Source organism: Ipomoea nil, unplaced genomic scaffold (genome assembly GCF_001879475.1).
Source record: "Ipomoea nil cultivar Tokyo-kokei standard unplaced genomic scaffold, Asagao_1.1 scaffold0642, whole genome shotgun sequence".
Taxonomy (NCBI): domain Eukaryota; kingdom Viridiplantae; phylum Streptophyta; class Magnoliopsida; order Solanales; family Convolvulaceae; genus Ipomoea; species Ipomoea nil.
Window position 1 is genome coordinate 969,462 of NW_017617070.1, and position 23,220 is coordinate 992,681.

Here is a 23,220-nt window from a genome sequence, read left to right on the forward strand (position 1 = left end):
CCAAAGTGCATCTATTTTAGCACGTTGGTACATGTAAGTTAATAACAACAATTTTTACTCTGCTCACTTCTGAATCTCCTGTTAAACCATTCTGTATTTTATGTCATGTAAATATGTATTTTATATTTGTGATTATGAATTTTCTATTGTGAGTTTATAAAGATACATTTTTGATATTATGAACTTTCGGATGTGAGATTATGTATTTTCTGTGTGAAATTATGAATTTTCCCATATGGCATTATGAATTTTCTATTTGTGAGTTATGAAATTACAACTTTGATATTATGAATTTTCAGTTCTGTGGTTATGTATTTTCTTTGTAATATTATGGATTTTAAGTATTTTCTGTGTGTGATTATGAATTTTCTCATATCATATTATGAATTTTCTATTGTGAGTTTATGAAGTTACATTTTTGATATTATGAACTTTCTAATGTGAGATTATGAATTTTCCCATATGGCATTATGAATTTTCTATTGTGAGTTATGAAATTACAACTTTGATATTATGAATTTTCTGTTTTGTTGTTATGTATTTTCTTTGTAATATTATGGATTTTATGTTATGATATCATGAATTACGTATGACTGCCATTACATATTGCACAACTTATCATTGATACGTATTTTTTTCCCCTTAGCTTCAACTCGACCCATCTGAACAGTGGATGAAGAATCTTCCGCTTCAAAAGCGGAAGGATAATTTCAATGAGCGATTACAGTATGAGATTTCAAAATTTGAAAATCTTGATGTCAATGACGCTGATTTGGTAATTTATAATTACCCACCTTCAACATTTATTCATTAATTACATATTTCTTCTCTATTCTAACTACTTCTTTTGATGTTAGCTATTTTTCCCCGTGCTTCGACACGAACACTACTTTGTTCTCTGCATCAACACCATCTCAAAAAGTGTTGAAATCATTGACAACAAGATGTTGCCGAAGGGTGTTACTGAAGCTGACAAGTATGAAGATTGCCCAAATCTACTGGTAACTTAACCTTAAACTTGACCTTTCAAACGTTTGTTATACATTTCATGTGAATCATAATCACACTAGTTTCATTTTTGTCCAGATGAATGCTTTGAAAGAGTACTTGACTGCAGAAAAATCCCCCCTACTCCGTAAGATACAAAACCTTCCTGTATCATACTTGGCCATTCCTTGGAAGGAGCTTGACAATGTCATTGATTGTGGCATATATGTCATGCGACACATGGAGTCCTACAAGGGGAATGTTCAAGATTGGGACAGTGGATTCAAGATAGGCACCCATGTAAACGTAAGAGTATAAGATATATTAATTTCAACTTAGATTTGCTTTTTTTTTTTTTTTTGTTTTGTTTTTTAACATCTTTTTTTTTTTTTTTTGAAGGCTGACTTCATTTGGGAGCTTAGAGCTAAATACGCATCAAACATTATCACATGGGGTAGGAACACTGAAAGATTGCGAGTTACGAAGGCAGCCAAGGATCTCTCAAAGAAGAAGTGAAACTATACCGCTTTTTGGTGTTTGAATATGTTGTGAACATGAAGCAAATCTTGACTGTTGATATTTTGTAATGTGCACAGATATTTTGCACCTATGAATACACAATCTATTGCTCTTAGTTCAGATTACATGTGGATCATGTAGAGTTTATGAATTTTCAACTACCATATTATGAATTTTCTATTATGCAATTATGAACTTTCTTTTATGAGATTATGAATGTATACGTGTTAGCTATAACTGAAATTCATTGTTACATAGATTAAAATAACATTCATAATGACAACAAGGAAAATTCATAATCACATAAAGTAACATCCATAATCAAATAACGGAAAATTCATAATCTGACACATAATTCTCATAAAATCTGAATAGCATAAAATACATAAGCACGTACTCTAAATTCATAATCACATATGGGAAAATTCATAATCACATAAAGGAAAATTCATAATCAGATAAAGGAAGATTCATAATCTGAGACATAGAGGAAACTTCATAATCACATAGAGGAAAATTCATAAACTGGTAAAGGAAAGTTCATAAACTGGTAAATGAAAGTTCATAAACTGGCAAAAGGAAAATTCATAATCTGACACATAATTCTCATAAAATCTGAATAGCATAAAATACATAAGCACATACTCTAAATTCATAATCACATATAGGAAAATTCATAATCACATAAAGGAAGATTCATAATCAGATAAAGGAAGATTCATAATCTGAGACATAGAGGAAAATTTATAATCACATAGAGGAAAATTCATAAACTGGTAAAGGAAAGTTCATAAACTGGTAAATGAAAGTTCATAAACTGGCAAAGGAAAATTCATAATCTGACACATAATTCTCAACCTATATCTAAAAATCATAAAATTCATAAGTACATACTGTTAACATGATCTCAGTCTATAGCTACATCGTGGTCTACATTCTTATTAAAATGAACAAATTGTGAACCCCCGGTGCTTGGATGTACAAGATATCCATCACGAGCAATCTCTGAAATATTTTCCAAGACCAATGATTGGACAGAGCCCTTTGTAATTGAAGCAAGCTTGTTTGCAGCGCTCTTTCTTCCCCTTGCTGCATTGTACTTCTTCTCAATAACACTACTACTCCTTTTATTTCTCACACCTTTACCCCTCCGGCTTGAGGGTCTTGGACAATACCACTTGACGAAGACACAGCACCCTCCTCAGTGTTCACATCCCCAATCTCAGCTTCAATGTTTTTCCTTGCATTCTCAACGGCTTCATCACATAATTGTCTAGCAACACTGTTATCTTGGCTAGAAACAATAAGCCTTTGAAATTTCCTACTAATCTCAACAGCCCAAATTGAAGAAGGGACACCACCATTATAAAACACAGATGCAATGTCCACGTTTGTACGCTCAACAGCCTTTTTAGTCCATCTTTTTAGAATGTATTTATCGGGAATACTGGAAACACAGTGCACATGAAGTATACGTAAGCAGTGGCAGCAAAGTATTCCCAATTCTGAAAACAGCTTGCAACTACAACATATATCCAAATTGATTGCCTTAAAAGTTACTTCATGCCTTATGATATCTATGTCTGGTCGCCACACGTGATACTTGCACTTACAACCATCGTTCAACACCATTTCTTGATAACAAGAGCTACCTTTCATAAATTGTTCCTCGAACAAAAAATATATCTCAATTGTATAAACCTCTCTAGCATGTGAAAGGAGTTTCACATGATCCAACATCATGGCGGGTACTCCTTGAGAACACCGGAAATCCTCGCCATTTTCCTTACTTCTCCATTCAGATATAACACTCACAAATGATGAATAAAAATCACATAAACCAGCAGTCTTGGACAGCCTCCTAGAAATTGCATGATTTGTGCTTTCACTCCTTTGCGAAGATAAAATACCCCCGGAGAAATAATCCTTGTTGAACGCTGGACACCACTTCTCCCTACAGTCATAAAGCTTCTCTAGCCATGTATTCTTATGACAATTATATTTTGTAACCATCCTGAAAAGGTTAAAACACATGTTTATTACACATATTCTGAAAATTCATAATCTCATATTACAAAGTTCATAATCATGTAACAGAAAATACATAATGACATAACAGAAAATACATAATTGAATACTGTGAATTCATAATCTCATATTACAAAGTTCATAAATCATATAACAGAAAATACATAATGACATAACAGAAAATACATAATGACATAACAGGAAATCCAGAATTGTATAACTGTGAATTCATAATCTCATATTAGAAAATTCATAAATCATATAACAGAAAATACATAATGACATAACAGAAAATCCATAATGACATGACAGAAAATTCAGAATTATATAATGTAAATTCATAATAACATACCTTGTCCAGTAAACCTCAAATTCAGCTTCAGTCTCGGTGTATTTCAACACACAATTAAACATATCCAGAAAATCCTTATGATTCCTCAATGCCTTAATATGCTTCTTCGAATTCTCACCAATATGCCATATGCAAAGACGGTGGCGTGATGTAGGAAACACCATGGAAATGCCAGCAGCCATAGCTGAACATTGATCCGTCATGATAGTCTGTGGACACTTGCCATCCATGGATCTTAAAAACGCTCTAAACAACCACGCAAATGACTCTATCCTCTCATTCATCAAAAAACCACAACCAAACATTACATTCATGCAATGATGGTTCATCCCTACAAAAGGACCACAAATCATATCATATTTGTTAGTGCGGTATGTTGTATCATGCACTAACAGATCACCAAACACCTCATAATCCCTTCTCATTTGACCATCCCTCCAAAAAAAACTACACAATCTTCCATCCAAATCAACTTCGAAATCAAAAAAGAAATCAGCCTCATTAGATTGCCTCCTCCTGAATATCTCAACCAAAGAATTTGAATCCGATCCATCCAAACACTTCAAACTCACAGAAGCCATTGAATTGTAAGCATCGCGGTTGGTAAAGCCAACCAATGGAGAGCCCCCTGACTGATGTTTCAAAAACCTCATACCATCCGCCAATGCAACACCACTACTCTTCATGTCTTTTAAATATTCAAGCTGATTGTTTCCCACTCTTCTATGCGACCGAAGCAGATGACTCTTGCCAAATGAACATAACTCGTGATTGTGCTCTTTCAAGTGTTTTGTAACTGTCCACATCCCATCACCCCCCACATCAAACTGAACAAATGCACCACATCCAGTCCTCATATCAATCTTTGAATAAAGCTTAACACCACTGTTTGGTTTCTGCTTATACCCAGCCTTAGCACAGAAGAACCTCTTCATCTGAATTGACTTAGTAGATGCCTTATAACGTTGTTGGCCTTTCCTCACACTAAAACCAACTCTGTATGCATATCCATTATATAACTCAAAAGCTTCGTCAACATTTCTTACTACAACACCCACCAAGTCTTCATCAACTGCAATTGCAACAAAAATATAACCACACCTATACCAACTACTAAACTATGAATGTGGATTTCACCTATAATGAATGTAATATGCTACACTATAGAATTCATAATCTCATGTGAGAACATTCATAATCACAAAGAATAAAATTCATAACATCATATAAGAAAGTTCATAACAAAAACCGGATATCAATAACATTTGTGACATTATGAGCATTCAAAGTTGCATAGATACTCATGGCATTAAATGCATAACCTCATAACATAAAATTCATAACCTCATATGGAAAATTCATAATAACATAACGGAAAATTCATAACCTCAAACTGTAAATTCATAACGTGAACAGATTATTAATACCAATCACAACATTCAATTTGCATATAATCACCATGAATCAGTACCTACACCTACAAGAAACAACATTCATGATACACCAACTAATAAAAAGAACCTGGACTTGAAGACGAGCCATCAATGTCAATGTTTAACTCTGCTTGATCATTGCTTATTGAATCACCAACACAATCTTCATTCACTGAGTATATGCAAGCAGTGTAACACACCAGTTAATATGTTATGGACATATTACTATTACATTATGAATATTCATATCACATGCATGAACAGAGTATCAAAATTCATAACTCTGTAACAGAAAATACATAATTGCATTTTGTAAAATTCATAACAGAAACATGGAACTAATACACATTTACGGCCATTATGAACATTCAAACTGCATAGATACTGAACAAATATCAATAAAAATAACTAAATCTTCAACAATCCATGATCTCATAAATCAAACGAAATCAAACGCATAAAATCAAACGCAACCTGGAATCGCAGAAATCATATCGGTTGAATCTTCTCCTCGAACCATCGTCTCCTCCATCACGAATAGGAAAGAATCGCGAATGTCGGATCACAATTGCCTTCAGCGATTTGCGAATAGGAAATAATCAAACGCAAAGAGTTGTCTGATCATAACTGCCTTCCTAACGCCGTTAATAGAACAGTGTTTTTTTTTTTTTTTTTTAAACGACGCCAAAAACGACGTCGTTTGGAAGCGTGTTCACCAAGCATGGTGAGCACGTTTCCACGGCATAATTTGCGGGCAGAGAAGGGAACGGCTCCGTTTGACAAAGCGGTTGTGGAAGTTGAAGTGGGCCTCAAACGGCATCCTATGAAGAGTTCATTGGGGGATGGTCCGAATATGTCGTTTAGGCCTATTTGAAAAATTTTGAAGGAATAAGGTTCAAATTTGCCACTGAACGTAACTTGAAAATGTAATTAGGCCACTGAACGAATAAAAAGTGCAATTAGGCCACTGAACACTCCAAAAACGGGCAATTAGGTCATTAAACTCTCCAAACGTATACAATTTCACTGGATAGCAGGTTACCATCAATTTTAGCAGGTTACCTGCTTACGTGGCAGCTGAGTTGGCATTTTTAATAATTTTTAATTAATTTTTAATAATTAATTTTAATAATTAATTTTATAAAAAATTGAAAAAAAATTAAATAAAAAATAAAATAAAGTCGTTTTTATTTTTAAAAAATTTTTTTAAATGAAAATTTATTATTAAAATTTATTAAAAATGCCAACTCAACTGCCACGTAAGTAGATAACCTGCTAAAATTGAGGGTAACCTGCTATTAGGTGAAATTGCACATTTTTGGAGTGTTCAGTGGCCTAATTGCACTTTTTTTTTTTTTTTTTTCGTTCAATGGCCTAATTGCATTTCCAGGTTACGTTGAGTGGCCAATTTGAACCTTATTCCAATTTTCAATCATTATGGTCCACACAAGTTGTCTGGACCATATTTTGTTTACTGTAAAATAATATACATTCAATATAAAAATAATGTACATTGTATCCAAGGGATGTACATTATTTTTGTTTTGAATGTACATTATATTGTATAATGTACATTCAATACAAATACATTTAGCATGTTAAAAATGTATTTTTTATGGTCCACATAATATTGTGTGTACCATGGTCCACACAATAATTTGCCAAAAATTTTGTTAAGATGCGGTCTTACTCAGTAGATTTTGTGGGATGTTTGGGGTATTTTGGCGACTTGTTATTGATTCCTTTTTTTTATAAGTATAAATAAGGAGAAACAACTTGTATCAGTTGTATGGATTTTATGCTTGGATTAATATATGGGGAGTAATATAGAAAATATTGTTGTTATTGCACTATTTAATTTCATAAAATTATAAATGTCTTATTATTACAATCAAAAGATGGCCGGCAATCCAATCCAACCCCGGCCTAGCTACAGCCATCTTATAAGCACTGATAGTTTATCATCATCTGAAAATGACAAGTCGAAACCCAGAAAAGATAAAAAAAGAAGTAGAAATATTTTGTTGTTTTTCTTTCGCAAACAAGCACAGAATCAAAGAGATAATTAAGATAAAGAAAAGCCATTGCATTCTCCACACCTTATCCCACCTTCTAAAAGAAAAGCCCGCCGGCCTGTCTGTATATCTATCATACCATTTCAACCTGACCCTTATTCCCCCTCCCTGCAGGAACCTCTGGGTCATTATAAGCCGAAAGCCCAGATTTCTCAAGCCTATCACCTTGTCCCCAAATCGCATAAGCTTCCTCGCCATGGGCAGCTTCGTCCCCAATCTCCATATCCTCCTCCGACATCCTCAATGGAACAATGAGGCGGACTAGAAGACACACCAAACTGGTGACCACAACGTTGAGTATAATCACAAACATAATTCCCAGGAGCTGAATTCCTATCTGTCGGAGTCCGTAGTGAGCCTTTCCGAGGTGTAGTCCGTAGAACAGCCCCATGTATTTTTTTTCGGCGCCGTAGAAGAGATAACACAAGTAGGGATGGGCGAAGAGGCCGGTGAGGATCCCTCCTAGGCTGCCGGCAATGGCGTGGGTGTGGAATACGGCCATGGTGTCATCGACTTTCTGCAGGAGGGCTGATCTCTTGTGCACCACCATCATTGTGAACCATGGGATTGAGCCAGAGCATAGTCCTATGATTATGGCTGCCCATCCTTGTACAACACCTACAATATAATAATAATGTAATATTAATCCCAACAACAAATTATTAAAACATCATAAATTTAGCCAATATAAATATATAATGTTGGAGAAGGCACTGGCCAATATAAATATATACACCATTTACATATTGAATTTTTATAATTTACCTACTGAATGTTCACAATTTAAATTGTGATGAACATTTAATATGTAAAATTATGAACATTCAGTCTGTAAATTGTGTATTTTTGAACTCGTGTTCACCATATAAGGTGGACCCGGGTCTACAGAATAATTTGAAGGGCTAAGGGGCACTAAGGCTGAAGGCTCTGTAGTTTGTTGATGCTTTGGACTTCCTTCTTTCTTTCTGTTGGGTTATTTAATTAGGGTTGGTCAAGTTGGGCACTGAATTAAGCACTAACTTGGTTGAGTTGGACGCCCCTAAATTAAGTTGGACATCAAAAACACCTAATCGATTGGTCAACTGAAAGATACCTAGGGGTGAAATCCCTTCCGTCTAGAGGTGCCTAAAGCTTAATCAGCCTCTAGGCCACATCACCTAAATTGATTTTTACAACACTAAATTTAGCAGAGTGAATCAAATTAAAGTGAAAAAATACTTGGTGTACTCTCATTTTATACACTCAAACTTGTACTTCCTCTCACATGTTTTTGATATGGACATTTTTCTGTGGACCCACATGATAAAAATAACCAATCTTTATTTGCCACCTCAGGGCTCAGGGAGTATACGGGAGTAGAATTTGGGAGTACGCATAGTAGAAGTCAATTAAAGTGGAGTGATTATTATTACCAGCTGCAGGAGTGATTGCAACAAGTCCAGTGATCATGCCTTGAACTGCCCCAATGACAGAAGCTTTTCCAAAGAAGATGACATCAAGAATGAGCCATGTGAGCAAGCTAGTGGCGGCAGCAACATGGGTGTTAATCACAGCTAAGGCAGCATCTATATTAGCAGCGTACGGGTCTCCGCCGTTGAAACCCGTCCATCCCATCCACAGCAGCCCTGCTCCGGCCAGCATGAGTAGGATGTTGTTGGGTGGAAATCTCTCCCTGTCCTTGGTCAGCCGAGGACCAACCTGCATGCAATGCACCCATCATACATTCAACAATCAAACATTTTTGGTTAACCCCACTCAGACTAAAAATACAAACTTGTAATCACAACGTCACTCATTCGAATTCTAACCTTTTTTGTTAGAATGAACCGGTAACTTAGACTGGTTTACCTTATTGTAGTTCTCTGTTGATTAGGGTTACAAGATGGGGTTTACCCGATGAATATTATCGGTCAGTTATAGGCAACCTAGGCAGGTTTATTTCATTGTATAGTAGTCCTTTGTTGACTAAAGTAAAGAGATGGGAACATAGGCTGGTTTACCTCATTATGGTCTTTTGTCCGTTAGGATCACAAGGTGGGATTTACACAATGCATATCGTCGGTCAACTATAGGCAATCAAGACTGGTTTATATTACCTCATTGCTGTCTTTTGTAAGTTAGGGTCAAGAGGTGGGGTAGGTTGATTTACCTCATTGTGATCATTTATCAATTAGAATTACAATACAAGATAATGTTTACGCAGTGCATATCCTCATATAGTAACTGCCAGTTTCCGTTGTCCCCAAAGAAACAATCAATTTAACTAATATTTGATTTTGAATGAATGGGAAGAAAAAAAATATATAGCGTACCCAATAAGCAGCAGTGAAACCAGCAACTCCAGAGGACAAATGGATGACATAACCACCAGAATAATCAATAATCCCTTTGACAGACAACCATCCCTCCAAGGACCAAATGGTGTAGGCTCCAATCGTATAAGAAAACGTCAACCAAAGAGGAACAAACAGCATCCAGGCGTAGAAATTCATCCTCCCCAGCAAAGCACCCGCTATGAGGATCAACGTAATCGCCGCGAAAACAAACTGGAAGTACACCATAGTGGCATTGGGGAAGTTCCCCAGAAAAGCATGCTCAAACAGATACGACTGTTCCAATGCAACATTAACTCTCCCCCAGATCGGGATCATCTTCTTCCCAAAAGAAAGCTGGTACCCCCAACACACCCAGCACACCAGAACCGAAGCGAAAGCGTAGAGCGCCATGAAAGCCGAGTTCACAGCCCATTTCTTCTTCACTGCGCCGCCGTAGAGTATGATCAGCCCCGGAACGCTCTGGAGGCCCACCATGGTGGCCGCCGTCAGCTGCCACGCGTTGTCTCCCTTGTTCATCCATGGCGGGTTCGCGTCGTCGGGCCTAAGGTTGACTGGGAGGAACCAATACGGCGCAGGAGGCGAAGCAGCTGCCATTATATTCTAGCGAGCTAACTTGATCTGGGCGATATTATGGTGAGTTGAATGCTCTAAAGTTGTCATGATCAGTGGGTTTTATACGTGGGAAGGAAAACTTGGTGGTGACGATAAGCTGTAACACAAGGCTATGGAATCTTGATTTTGAGTAAGCATTGATTGGCGGGAATTTGGAGGAGGCGATGATCCCAACGTACGGGGTGTCGCGATGTCTACTAGGTAGTTTTTTCAACTCTTAATTACTTTTTGTTCTCATCTGTTTCTATGATTCTACAACATCTTGATTTAGTGAACTATTCTTGTTTGATTAAATGGATTTTGTAATGTAATCCATCATTTAAATCATTATATTATTGCATGCATTGCCTACCTCACTTATAGGAGATTCCTCACCCCATAATATTAACATTGCATGCACCAAATTTGTAGGTTCCATATACCATTAATGTATTAACTTATAAACCAACTTGGTTGACGTGAGTGGTTGTGCACTCTTGTCCCTTAAGAGAAGTTGGGAGTTCGAAACTCTTTTTAGTCTCGATGCGAATAAGGATTAGTCTGAGTATGGTACGGGCTTAAAGGTGTCTCCCAGAACTCTGCCCCTTAATTGGGCAGTCCCGATGCGAACGAGGATTAGTCTGAGTATGGTACAAGCTTAAATGTGTATGCTACCGTTAAGGCTGCTCAGAACACCAATCATTATTCTATGGATCATAGTCCACACATTTGTGTGAACCATAAATAAAAAGTACATGATTTTTTATATATTATCAAATAATGCATGTACATTCATTACACAAATAATGTACTTTTAATATATTAAAAAATGTATATTGCTTCATGGTCCATATAGCTATGTGGATCATGGTCCACACAATAATTTGCTATGATACCTCATGGTCTAATCCAAAATAAAAAATGTATTAACTTATAACATCATTTAAATTTTCACATTGGCAGTTTATTTTAACTTCTTTCTTTTATGCATAAAACAATATACGGACTAATTGATTAGTAAGTAAAGAGTATTTTAATTTGTAAGAATGTAAATAGTACGTCTTACCCATTTTAAAAGTCGTGTAGGTATACTATGAAAACTAAAAATTAACTAATTGTCATTTAACAATGGCGATTTATAAAATGAATTTTAGTAAGATACTTAATTAGTTTAATCCAGATCAGAATCACCAACTCACATCCTCCATTAATAGCTTAGCTTATATCCAGCTTGGCTGATTGTGTTCCAAGGCATAAATAAATAATTAACTGCTACAATATTGATGTTTCTTGCCAATCTGAGCCTCGAAATTTTCAATGGTTAAGAGAAACAACAAATTAGGTAAACATATTTTTAGATCCATTGAAGATGTTGACAGGGCTCACCAATTAATTAACATCAACTATTTTGTCTATCATATCATTGCCAAAATTATTTTTCCACTCTGGCTAACGTTTATGTTTAAACCTTCATTTCTTTTTCTGATTCTCCGACCAAAAATTTTCATGAAACTATGAATACTTTAAAAGTTTCAATTCTAGTACATGAGCAAAAATAATTGTTGACAAAATTCTTGTAATTAATTTCTCACCAACAAAGCAATAGTCTTTCTTTATTCTATTATATATTTTTTTAATAAGAGCATGTCTTGAAACTGTCTCACATAAAATGTACAATACTTTAAATTTCATTCACCTTATATTTCTTCTTCTCTCAAAGGTTGAATCCCCAACCCCTAAGGCCTCTCATACTTAGGTCCGACAGAGCATTTGGGAAGATGTAAACCACAGTGACTCAATGGCTTAGTAGACAAGGCCAAATGCTAGTGCACACAAGGGATCTGTCTACTTTGGCATAATGCCCACACTGTCGCTGCCGAGGTTCGAACTTTGGTCTCTTTTTCCAAATACTGAACCAGTGAGCTAAACCTGTGCGAGCAAAGGACCAAAGGATTGTCTTCATGTTCATTGCCTGATCAATCTCCAACCAAGGGTTAGCCACTAATTAAGTCTCTTTTCTAGGGTGACCTTCCAACTTCTTTCAACTGAGAAAGATGGTTGATGTTGAGTGTTGGACTTTTAAAATCTAGATGGTTTTCTTTATCTTAGAATATTTGATAAAGCTTTAATAAATTATCTCTTAAATCTTTCAGCAATTCAATCAACATTTTTTTTTTCTAAGCAATGGGTTCTCCTTTTATAGACGAGGAGGGTTGAGTAGCAACTTGAAATTCAAATTTGTCTGTTGTCGCTCAGCAAGTGGTAGCCGTCCAAATGTTGCCACAATCCTTGAAAATTCGCTACCAAATGTTGGGATTTGCTTAAAATTAGTGAAGTTTAGCTAATAAATTTCATTTGATTTATTCAAAGTAGTTGAAGTAATGGACTCCCTTTCTTTCGCTTTTCTGTTATTTGTACGACTTTATAAAGCCATTTTTTTTTTTGTATTCAATAAGACTGAGCAATTTGTCCTAGTTTCTTTTGTCATTTCTCTTTATCAAAGCTTATTCTTAACATTTGGTATCAGAGCCACTCACTGGGTTTGATTAAATTCGAAAGTAGTAGCTCTCTAGGTGATTAAGAATAGCAACAAACAGGCTCATTTAATTTGTGAAACCAGCTGTAACAAAATTTGATGGACACTATGATCATTGGGCAATGCTCATGGAGAATTTTCTACGATCCAAAGAATATTAGATTGTCGTGGAGAAAGAGGTATCTGCAGCAGCAGAAGGTGGTGCCTCATTAGAGGCAGAAAAGAAATGTATTGAGGGTCTAAAGTTGACAGAGTTGAAGGCTAATAATTATCTGTTTCAAGCTTTAGACCACTCAATTCTAGAGACGGTTCTTAATAGGGATACAACTAAGAGCATATGAGATTCAATGAAGCATAAATTTCAAGGTGCAACAAGGGTGAAAAACGCACATATTCAAGCTCTAAGAAAAGAGTTTGAGATTCTTGAAATGAAGATTGGTGAATCTGCCAATGAATACTTTGCTCGCACTCTCTCAATAGTTAACAAGATGAATGCAAATGGAGAGAATAATCCATTGTCGAAGTGGTCTCCAAAAATTTGAGATCTATGACGTCAAAGTTCAATTATGTTGTATGTTCTATTGAGGAATCTAAAGACACAAACAAGTTAACTATTGATGAATTGCAAAGTAGTTTATTGGTGCACGAGCAGCGAATGAACATGAATTCATTAGCTGAAGAAGCACAAGCCTTGAGAATTTCTTCCAGTGATCAATCTGGTGCAAGAGGTCGAGGCTGCGGCAGTTATCGAGGAAGAGGAAGGGGCAGATGAAGACAGAGTTTTGACAAATCCACTATAGAATGCAACAAATGTCACAAGCGAATAATCAAACTATGTTGAAACTCAAGAGGAAATGTTGTTGATGACATTCCTAGATGCAAAGGATGACAATAAAGAGGATATGTGGTTTCTTGATTCAGGTTGCAGCAATCACATGTGTGGAAAGAAGGAGTACTTTACTGATTTAGTGATTTTGATGAAAGTTTTGCTGATATGGTGAAGCTAGGTAACGATACAAGTTTAGAAGTGACTGGAAAGGGCAATGTAAGATTGCACGTTGATGGTATCGTGCAAAGGATCACTGGAGTATTTTATGTACCAGAAGTAAAGAACAATCTACTGAGCATTAGTCAGTTACAGGATGTTAGTCATGTTATTATTATTATTATTATTATTATTATTACTATTATAATAATAATAATTATTATTATAATAATAATAATTATTATTATAATTATTATTATTACTATTACTATTACTATTACTATTATTATTATTATATTATTATAATTATTATTATTATTATATTATTATAATTATTATTATTATTATAATAATAATAATTATTATAATAATAATTATAATTATTATTATAATAATAATTATAATTATTATAATAATAATAATAATAATAATAATAATTATAATTATTATAATAATAATAATAATAATAATTATTATTATTATTATTCTATTACTATTACTATTACTATTACTATTACTATTACTATGTTTGAATAAGTCAATAGGTTAGTATTGTGACTAGCCTATTGGATAGGAATAGTTTATGTAAGATTATCTGCTTTAGTATTGTAATTGTAACCCTTTTCCAACTGAATGAATTATCACCATTCTCATCCAGGAGAAGGGGCTGGCTATTATGTTTCAACATGACAGATGCAAGGTTTATCACCCAGAGAAAGGACTGATCATGGATACGAAGATGGCTTTGAATCGAATGTTCAAACTACTAACACCCCACTTTTTCTAAAACTTAATTACAATTTTAAACCATAATTAACATAAACAAAGCAGCGGATAAACAACTTAAATAAGAATACTAGTGGCATGTCACCGGCACAACCACCACTCCGTGGTGATTGCACATGCTAAGGGTAGAACTAGAAACAAAGATTTAAATACTAACATCCATAATAAAAACTGAAAGTCATAAGGGGGAAAAAGACACCTCGAAGTCTACATCATCAAACGTCATCCACAACATAAGTCTAAAATCCGGTAAATAAAGTCATAACCAAAACATAAAGAGTTTAGACTTCTATAACTACTAGATTAGTCTAACTCGTTCACTTCTCAACGCTGGGCCCACTTGAAAGGGGTTTTACAAACAACACATAGACAAATAGGAAAACTCCCGTTAGCACGAAGTTAAGTATAACCACACTCAACCCTGTAAAGTACTATAGAATATACTTTGGAAAACATTTGATAACATTCATAATCAACAATCTCATCTCATAGGCAACTATAGCTACATCACAGACTTTCTATATGCTTGCAACCTATAATATCAACAGGCATGCTTCAATACAAATGACTTAACAACTTAAAGATTCCAACACATAAATATCACAATGAACTCATCGTAACGATCTCATGCTTACAAGCAATTTCATACTTATTAAACAATACGAAAACTATTGTCATGTTTTCAAGTTCTCATCATGCAAACTGGATATACAATACTTCAAAATGTAACTAAACAATCATGCTCGGTATACAATCTTGATTCATCTTTCTCATTATGCAATCTCATGCAATACTCTACTAAAATGAAATCTCGTGCAATACTATACTCAAATCCAATCTCGTGCAAAACTATAAATATACTCAAATGCAATCTCGTGCAAAACTATAAATATACTCAAATGCAATCTCGTGCAATACTATACTCAAATGCAATCTCGTGCAAAACTATAAATATACTCAAATGCAATCTCGTGCAATACTATACTCATACACTCGTTTATAAAATAGAATACTTTATGTGGAGGTCTCATTGAGTCATAAATGACTTGCTTTCTTTCTCTTGAGTCTCGTGACTCGATATCTTTCTTGCTCAAACTTTCTCATACTTCTCATTTCTCTTCTTGTGCGAGGCAGGTACTCCGCCGCAGCGAAGCCCTAGCGTACGGTGCAATCTCGTGCATCCGCCACATCCATAACTATGGAACCTCTTACTCGTGGGGAGGTAGGTCTTCACAAATCGTGAATGGACCTAACTGGCTCAGCAATCTAGCCGGCCACATACTCAACTCGCCCACAGAACCACTCTCTTGGTTCTTACTCTTTTTTTCTTGCTTGCTTTTTCTGTGGAATCAGGTATCGTACTTTTAGTGTGCACACCCCCTAACCAGCATTCCAAGCCCGGCGGGAAGTCTCCAACCTCATAACGTGGGAATACACCGCATTCCATATACTGGGACCGCAATGTCCATAAAATCATCCGAGAGGACATAGTCCAAACGGGTCCTCCAAAACCTCACCGAGATAGATAATACATAAATATATCTCTCATGCATGCAACAACTCAACAACTTCTCAATGCATCAGAATAATGATATACCACATGCTTATGGATTTTTGAAAGTAATACTTAGGCTCACGTTGGCCCCTTATGCATTTTTGAAATATGATGTATGTGAGATGCAAAATACTCTACAACATGCTCCAAATCCACGTATTTAATCCATAAAATTCTCAAGGATACAATATCATACTCGGTTTTCAACATAGCAAATTCTATATATTTCTATCAACAAAATATGCTTCAAATCCCATTGATCAAATATCACATTCTAGACATGCTTTCATAATAAATGATATTTTCAAAGTGATCATGCTTCTCTACTCAATACAAATATAACATCAGACAACAAGGCAAAACATTTCTCTTTCACAGTGAACTTCAAATACACATACTGTGTAGCAAAACCATTACTAAATCCATCATAACATGCTCGTTTTTAATCCAAAATCAACGAAGTCAAAGCCAAAACGTGCGTCGAGACGGCCCCGAGGTACCGAGCCATAAGGGCCCGTGACACCTGGCCCGAAACGACACGTAGCTGAGCCACAAGGGCCCGACCACTGCACAAAAACCTATCAGATCAATACTCAGGGACCTAGGGCGGGACTCCTCATGAGCCGCCCCATGTAAGCCGTTACATGGCCGGGCCTAGGCAACGGGCCTCTCCTAGGGCCATGTCCTAGGCCCGGTTGGCCCCGGCTCTAGCCGGCGGCCCTCCTGATGGGCCGCGGCTAGGGTCGCTGCTCTGATCTGGTTCACACTATGTGTGCACCAGATAGGTGTTTTCATCTGCAAAATGCATTCCAAGCATGTCCAAAACATTATCAACACTTCAAATACAAATACTAGATCACTTCCAAGCTCAAACACAACAAAAATCCACCATTCTACTCAATAAAATAGGCTTCACAGAGCCAAAATCAAAGAGGGAGTCCATGGGGTTATACCTTTGTAGATTCCCTCCTTTTTGTTGGGATTTCTCCTTCTTCCCAACTAGCTACACCCTCCTTCACCTCCTAGACAAGACAACCAACCAAAACAACAAGCCTTAAGAGCTAAGTTCTCAGAGATGGAAGATGGAATTCAAAGAAGCTAGGTGAAGAATGAAGAAATGAAACTTATTGTGTTTTCTTGCAAATGTTGGCTTGGGAAAGACAAGGAAGAGAATCAAAGAGGCTACATCTGATAACATTCCATTTTATAGGGCTCTAAACCCTAGGAGAATCAACAATGATTGGTGGAGGGCAAAAGTGTAATTTGCATTGGCTACAAGATGAGGCAGGAAAGGGTTTTGAATGTCTAGTGGTCCACCATGCTCCATGGACCAAGGGCTAGAAATGCTATTTTAAATACTTTGGGGTTGAAAATGAATTTTCTCAAAAAGTTTTCTAGATGAACACTTGTTTAAAGCTTTTTTGAATTCTCCCGGTTTCACTCAGATTGATTTCTCGATTTAAAACTTGGTACGCGAAGTACCCAAAAATTTAGGATTTTGGAATAAAATAAGTTGTGGTGTTGAATTAATTTAAAATGAGTCCAAAATAATTTATTCAAACACTAATTGATCGCAAAAATTTTTAATGGAGTGAAAATGACTATTCTGAAATTTCTTAAAATTGGATTTTTGAAATAAAATTTTGGGTTGTTACACTACATGTGGTAACTGCACCGCCTACCTGTTTCAGTACAATCACAGAAGCAAAAACTCAGTTTTGGCATTGCAGATGTAGGCACTTGAGTTATAATGATCTAAAGATACTTCAACAAAAGAATATGGCGAATGGCTTGCCGAAACTTGGTTCTTCATTAAGAATTTGCAAGGACTGTATGGTGGGAAAGCAACAACAGATGTCATTTCCAAAGAAAAGCATTTAGAGAGTAACACAAATTCTTCAATTGATTCATGTTGATATTTTTGGGCCAATCACACCGACTTCAAATAGTGGGAAAAGGTACTTGATTACTTTTATTGATGCCTTTAGCAAGTCTGGGTGTATTTTCATTTAGAAAAAAACAGAAGCCTTTGTCATTTCTAAGAGTTTTAAAGTTTGTGTTGAGAAAGAATCAGATGATAAGAGTATAAGTTGAGTATTTCCGTATTTTTGGGTGCATTTCTCATGTTCATGTATCTTATTCTAAAAGAACTAAACTAGATGATAAGAGTATAAGTTGTGTATTGTTAGGGGTTAACGAAGAGTCAAAAGCTTATAGACTCTATGATCCTAATTCAAAGAAAATTATAATAAGTAGGGATGTTGTGTTTGAAGAAGATAAGGCTTGGGATTGGGATCAGAAGTGTGAAAATGCTTGTGTGTGTGATTTGGAATGGGGAGATCAAGAAAATGATGTTGCTGAATCTGAAGAGAGGGACAACGTAGGCGAATATGAAATTGTTACAGATGTAACACCCCAGATTTTCGAAAATATTTTAAACTTATATAATAACGGTAATATCTTATTAATTCCCAAAACAGAGCATACTAAACATAAGTGTTTGGGGTGCTATGCCACATCTGAGCTGGAGAACTCAGATGCACTGGCTAAACTATCTAATTATCCTCAAAACAATGTCATACATCATTATGGCACGCAGGCCGAAAAGGAAGCTAACTATCTAAGCCTTGGGTTCTCTAGCGCGCTCCGGAGCTACTCATCTGTGCCTGAAAGCCAAATATATCTGTTCAGCGAATAATGCTGGTAACCCACTCCAACGTGTTAAAATACAATATAGGTATATATATATATATATATATATATATATATATATATATATATATATATATATATATATATATATATATATATATATATATATATATATATAGGAAAACCGTTTTGAAGCAGGAAGATATATACTTAGGAGACTCTAGCTTTAAAACCAGGAATAGACTTGATAAGTAGGGACAAGCACATTCAACAGTTATAATCGAACATATAAACACATCATCATATATCCTAAGGTCACAGGTTAATTTCATATCATTTATATCATCTTTCAATCAATATCTTTATCACATAAGCACTCTTTGGTGGCGCCACAGGACCAATCGCATGCCCATACATGAGGGTTAGCGCATATAGCGCTAACACGGCCCCGCAGCACCCTGCCTCATACCGTAGCATGAAGGGGTTGACCGCAGCCAACCAATTAGACCGTTGACGAGCTCAACGGCGGACCACAGCCCTACACACCGCTGACGAGCTCAGTCGGTGGACTGTGATCCTCTTTGTGGACTGCGACCCTACACACCGCTGACGAGCTCAGTCGGTGGATCGCAGCCCCTGTGAGACCGCTGACGAGCTCAGCGCCGGACCATAGTCCTACACACCGCTGACGAGCTCAGTCGGTGGATTATGATCCTCTTCTTGGACTACAGCCCTACACACCGCTGACGAGCTCAGTTGGTGGTCTGCAGCCCATGGACCACAGTCCTACACACCGCTGACAAGCTCAGTCGGTGGACTGTAGCCCATGTAGACCAATTTGACCGCAACCAATATTGGGGATTCATGCACATATAACATGTAGCTAGCAAGCACATGCAATTCACATTAACACATTGGGAGAGGGGAGAAAACGTATAAAGAAACTTATGCGTGGTCATCCACATACTAGGAAATATCCTAAGGGTCCATACATCTTTCACCTAGGTCCACGGGTTACCAATTCAACTAGCATGTAATACACAAGACTCTTTTATCCTACAAACGGTACCCGAAACATCAAACTAGACTTATGCACGATAAACGGAGTCCGTCGGGAAACCACGGGGGTAGGGGAACATCAAACGGGGAAGCCAACATCCCGAGGTGGGGAAATCCAGCGGGTGGAGGACCACCCACCGGCGGCAAGTCTCCGGGCAGCGGGTGCCCGGCGGGCAGGCGTCTGCCCGCTGCCGGGGACGTCAATTCGGGCAGCGGTTAGGTGGCGGGTCCCCCTACCCCCACCTATCCCCCACTGACTCTTTTTCAATATTTTGGTCCTGGGATCTTTCTTGGAACCCAAAACCATGTTTAGACACTTTTAAACACGAACGATGACACCACGTAGTTAAATAATGGATTGAAACCAAGAATCATATTGAACTTATCCTATCATGACTTCTAAACACAAATAACACCCGAACATGCGAAATCCCACCCAATTTTATCAAGAGTATCCCAATACGAAATTCTCAATTCAACCTAGGGCTCTAACCATATTCAAATCATCAAAATCATTGTTTATCTTTAAAATCAAGAACATCAAAATTTATCAAGAACATCACACAATCATCAAGATTATCTTATAATCATCAAGATCAACACATAAAATCATCTCATCCATCATCAAGATTATATCATCATCATAAAAGAATTTATCAAGACTCGAGCAATAGAGAAGAAGCCAAAGAAGAAGATTATAGCAAAGAAAATAGGTTTTGTTGAGACATGAGTTACCTCTTAGCCTTAATTAATCCTCCCTTGTCTATTAAGGTTCTTCTCTAAGATTTCCATCCGTTTGAACTCCCTAGGTTTGGTGGTGGGGAATCTCCCGGTAATATTTTCGTGTAATATAACTATGGGTGGTAAGGGTTCTAATTTCTTTCTAATCCTCTATTTATAGAATCAAGAATCCTAATCATAATTTGAATGGTAAAGGCCTACTTTCTTTATTCCTAATAGATGTATAGGTCTAGGATTCCTAATTAGAATTTGACTAGTAAAAGGTTTACTCTTTTTATTCCTAATGGGCTTAAGACTCTAGTTTAGGCAGGGGTCCACGATCCCTGGTGGACCTCATTAATTATTTAAAGAGAATCCTACCCAAATTAAATCCTTTTTAATTATTATTAACGGAATTAATTAAATAATTAATTCGGGATTGAAGGCCATAACACGGGGTGTTACAACAGATGTAGAGAAATCTGCCTCTGATGTCTCAACTAGTGTTGATCTTCCATGTACGAATGTACGGAGAAATAGGGTTCAACCAGCCTGGATGCGAGACTATGAAACTAGAGAAGGGCTTTCCGAATATGAAAATGAAGCTTGTCTTGTCATGCCTGCAACTAATGATCCTGTGTTGTTTGATGAAGTTATCAAAAGTGAAAAGTTAGGAGAGTAATGGAGGCAATATAGAAAAATGATACATGGGAATTGAAAGAATTACCAAAAGGAGCAAAGAATATAGGAGTAAAGTGGGTTTATAATTCCAAGTTTAATGAGATTGGAAAGGTGGATAAATACAAGGCCAGACTTGTAGTGAAGGGATACTCACAGCAGTATAGAGTTTACTACACTGAGGTATTTGCACCTGTTGTGCATATGGAAACAATTAGGATAGTTGTGACATTTGCATCTCAAAAAGGATGGACTACCTACCAATTGGTCGTGAAATCAGCTTTTTTTGCATGGTGAATTATCAGAGAATGTCTTTGTGGAGTAGCCAAGTGGTTATGTTCAACAGGGAAATGAGGAAAAAGTGTATAATCTGGAAAAAAAAACACTTTATGGGTTCAAGCAAGCTCCACGTGCTTGGTACAGCCGCATATATGCTTATTTCAGCAAAGAAAGTTTTGAAAAATGCGATTATGACCATAAAAAGGCAGAGAGATAAGGTGGTGATTGTCAGTTTATATGATGATGATCTTATTTTCTATAGTAATGATGAACTGTTGTTAATCGCATTTAAGAATTCCATGAAGAATGAATTAGACATGACAAATCTTGGGAGAATGAGGTATTTTCTTGGTCTTGAAGTCTTGCAAAGGTTTGATGGCATTTTTATCAATCAAAATAAATATGCATGAGGTGTTGAAGCGTTTTGGAATGTATAATTGTAATTCTGTCCATAATCCAATTATTCCTATATTTAAACCAACGAAAGATGAATGAGGAGTTGTTGTGGATAAGACATATTACAAGCAAGTAATAGGCAGCCTCATATATCTTACTGCAACATGACCAGATATGATGTTTGTAGTAAGTCTTGCAAGTAGATATATGGAAATTCCGACTCAGCTACACTTGCAGGTGGTGAAACGAGTTTTGAGATACTTAAAGGGCACTACTGAGTTTGGAATTTTCTACAAGAAGGGAGGAGGTGATGAACTTGTTGCTTATACTGGCAGTGATTATGCAGTAGATAGCCAGATACAGATGACAGAAAGAGTACTTCCGGTTATGTAGTCTTATTAGGCTCAGGTGCAATTTCATGGTCTTCGAAAAAGCAACCAGTAGTGAGTCTGTCCACTACAGAAGCTGAATTTATTGCTACTTCATCACGTGCATGCCAAGCAATTTTGTTAAGAAGGGTGCTGTCCAAATTGGACCATAGTCTTGACAAATTAACCACTATTTTTTGTAATAGTAGCTCAGCAATCAAGCTTTCCAAAAATCCAGTGATGCACAGTCGAAGCAAGCACATTGATGTACGTTTTCATTTCCTTCGAGAGTTAACAAAAGATGGCAACGTTGAGCTGGTGCATTGTGATTCACAAGATCAAGTGGCAGATGTGATAACCAAACCTCTTAAAGTTGATCGGTTCTGCAAATTGAGAAAACTCATGGTTGTCTACGCTGAAGCTGGTATAAACTGAATGTTAGAGCATTTAGTTTAAGGGAGGAATTGTTGGGATTTGCTTAAAATCGGTGAAGTTTAGTTAATAAATTTCATTTGATTTATTCAAAGTAGTTGAAGTAATGGACTCCTTTTCTTTCTCTTTCTGTTATGTTGTACGACTTTATAAAGCCATTGTCTGCATTCAATAAGATTGAGCAATTTGTCCCAGTTTCTTTTGTCATTTCTCTCTATCAAAGCTTATTCTTAACACCAAATCCTTGATTTGTACTTCCACGAACCATATGGTAAAGGTTGTTTCTCTATTAGTGTATAAGCACACTTTGGTTAAAAAAGACTCATTCTACTTATCACCAATTTGTCTTGTGTATTGATTTGTAGGTGTCAAACAAGTTGACTTGTGCCTAATGGCTCTTTTAATCCATCCTCGTATGACTTCCTTCCGTGATACATTCCTTTTGCCTCGAAA

General features: G+C 36.5%; 2 protein-coding genes across 2 annotated transcripts; both read right to left on the reverse strand.

Moving 5' to 3' along the window:
- Nucleotides 1-2,640: 2,640 nt before the first annotated feature.
- Nucleotides 2,641-5,347, reverse strand: LOC109174394 (protein FAR1-RELATED SEQUENCE 7-like). The gene is made up of 5 exons (XM_019323633.1): nucleotides 5,314-5,347; nucleotides 4,360-4,958; nucleotides 3,887-4,095; nucleotides 3,208-3,520; nucleotides 2,641-3,114 (listed from the first exon to the last, which is right to left on the reverse strand). The coding sequence occupies exons 1-5, from the start codon at nucleotides 5,345-5,347 to the stop codon at nucleotides 2,641-2,643; spliced, it is 1,629 nt and encodes a 542-aa protein (XP_019179178.1).
- Nucleotides 5,348-7,176: 1,829 nt separating this feature from the next.
- Nucleotides 7,177-10,349, reverse strand: LOC109174526 (ammonium transporter 3 member 1-like). The gene is made up of 3 exons (XM_019323752.1): nucleotides 9,707-10,349; nucleotides 8,807-9,092; nucleotides 7,177-8,012 (listed from the first exon to the last, which is right to left on the reverse strand). Exons 1-3 carry the CDS (start codon nucleotides 10,322-10,324, stop codon nucleotides 7,468-7,470), a joined length of 1,449 nt encoding a protein of 482 aa, XP_019179297.1. The 5' UTR covers nucleotides 10,325-10,349; the 3' UTR covers nucleotides 7,177-7,467.
- Nucleotides 10,350-23,220: the final 12,871 nt, after the last annotated feature.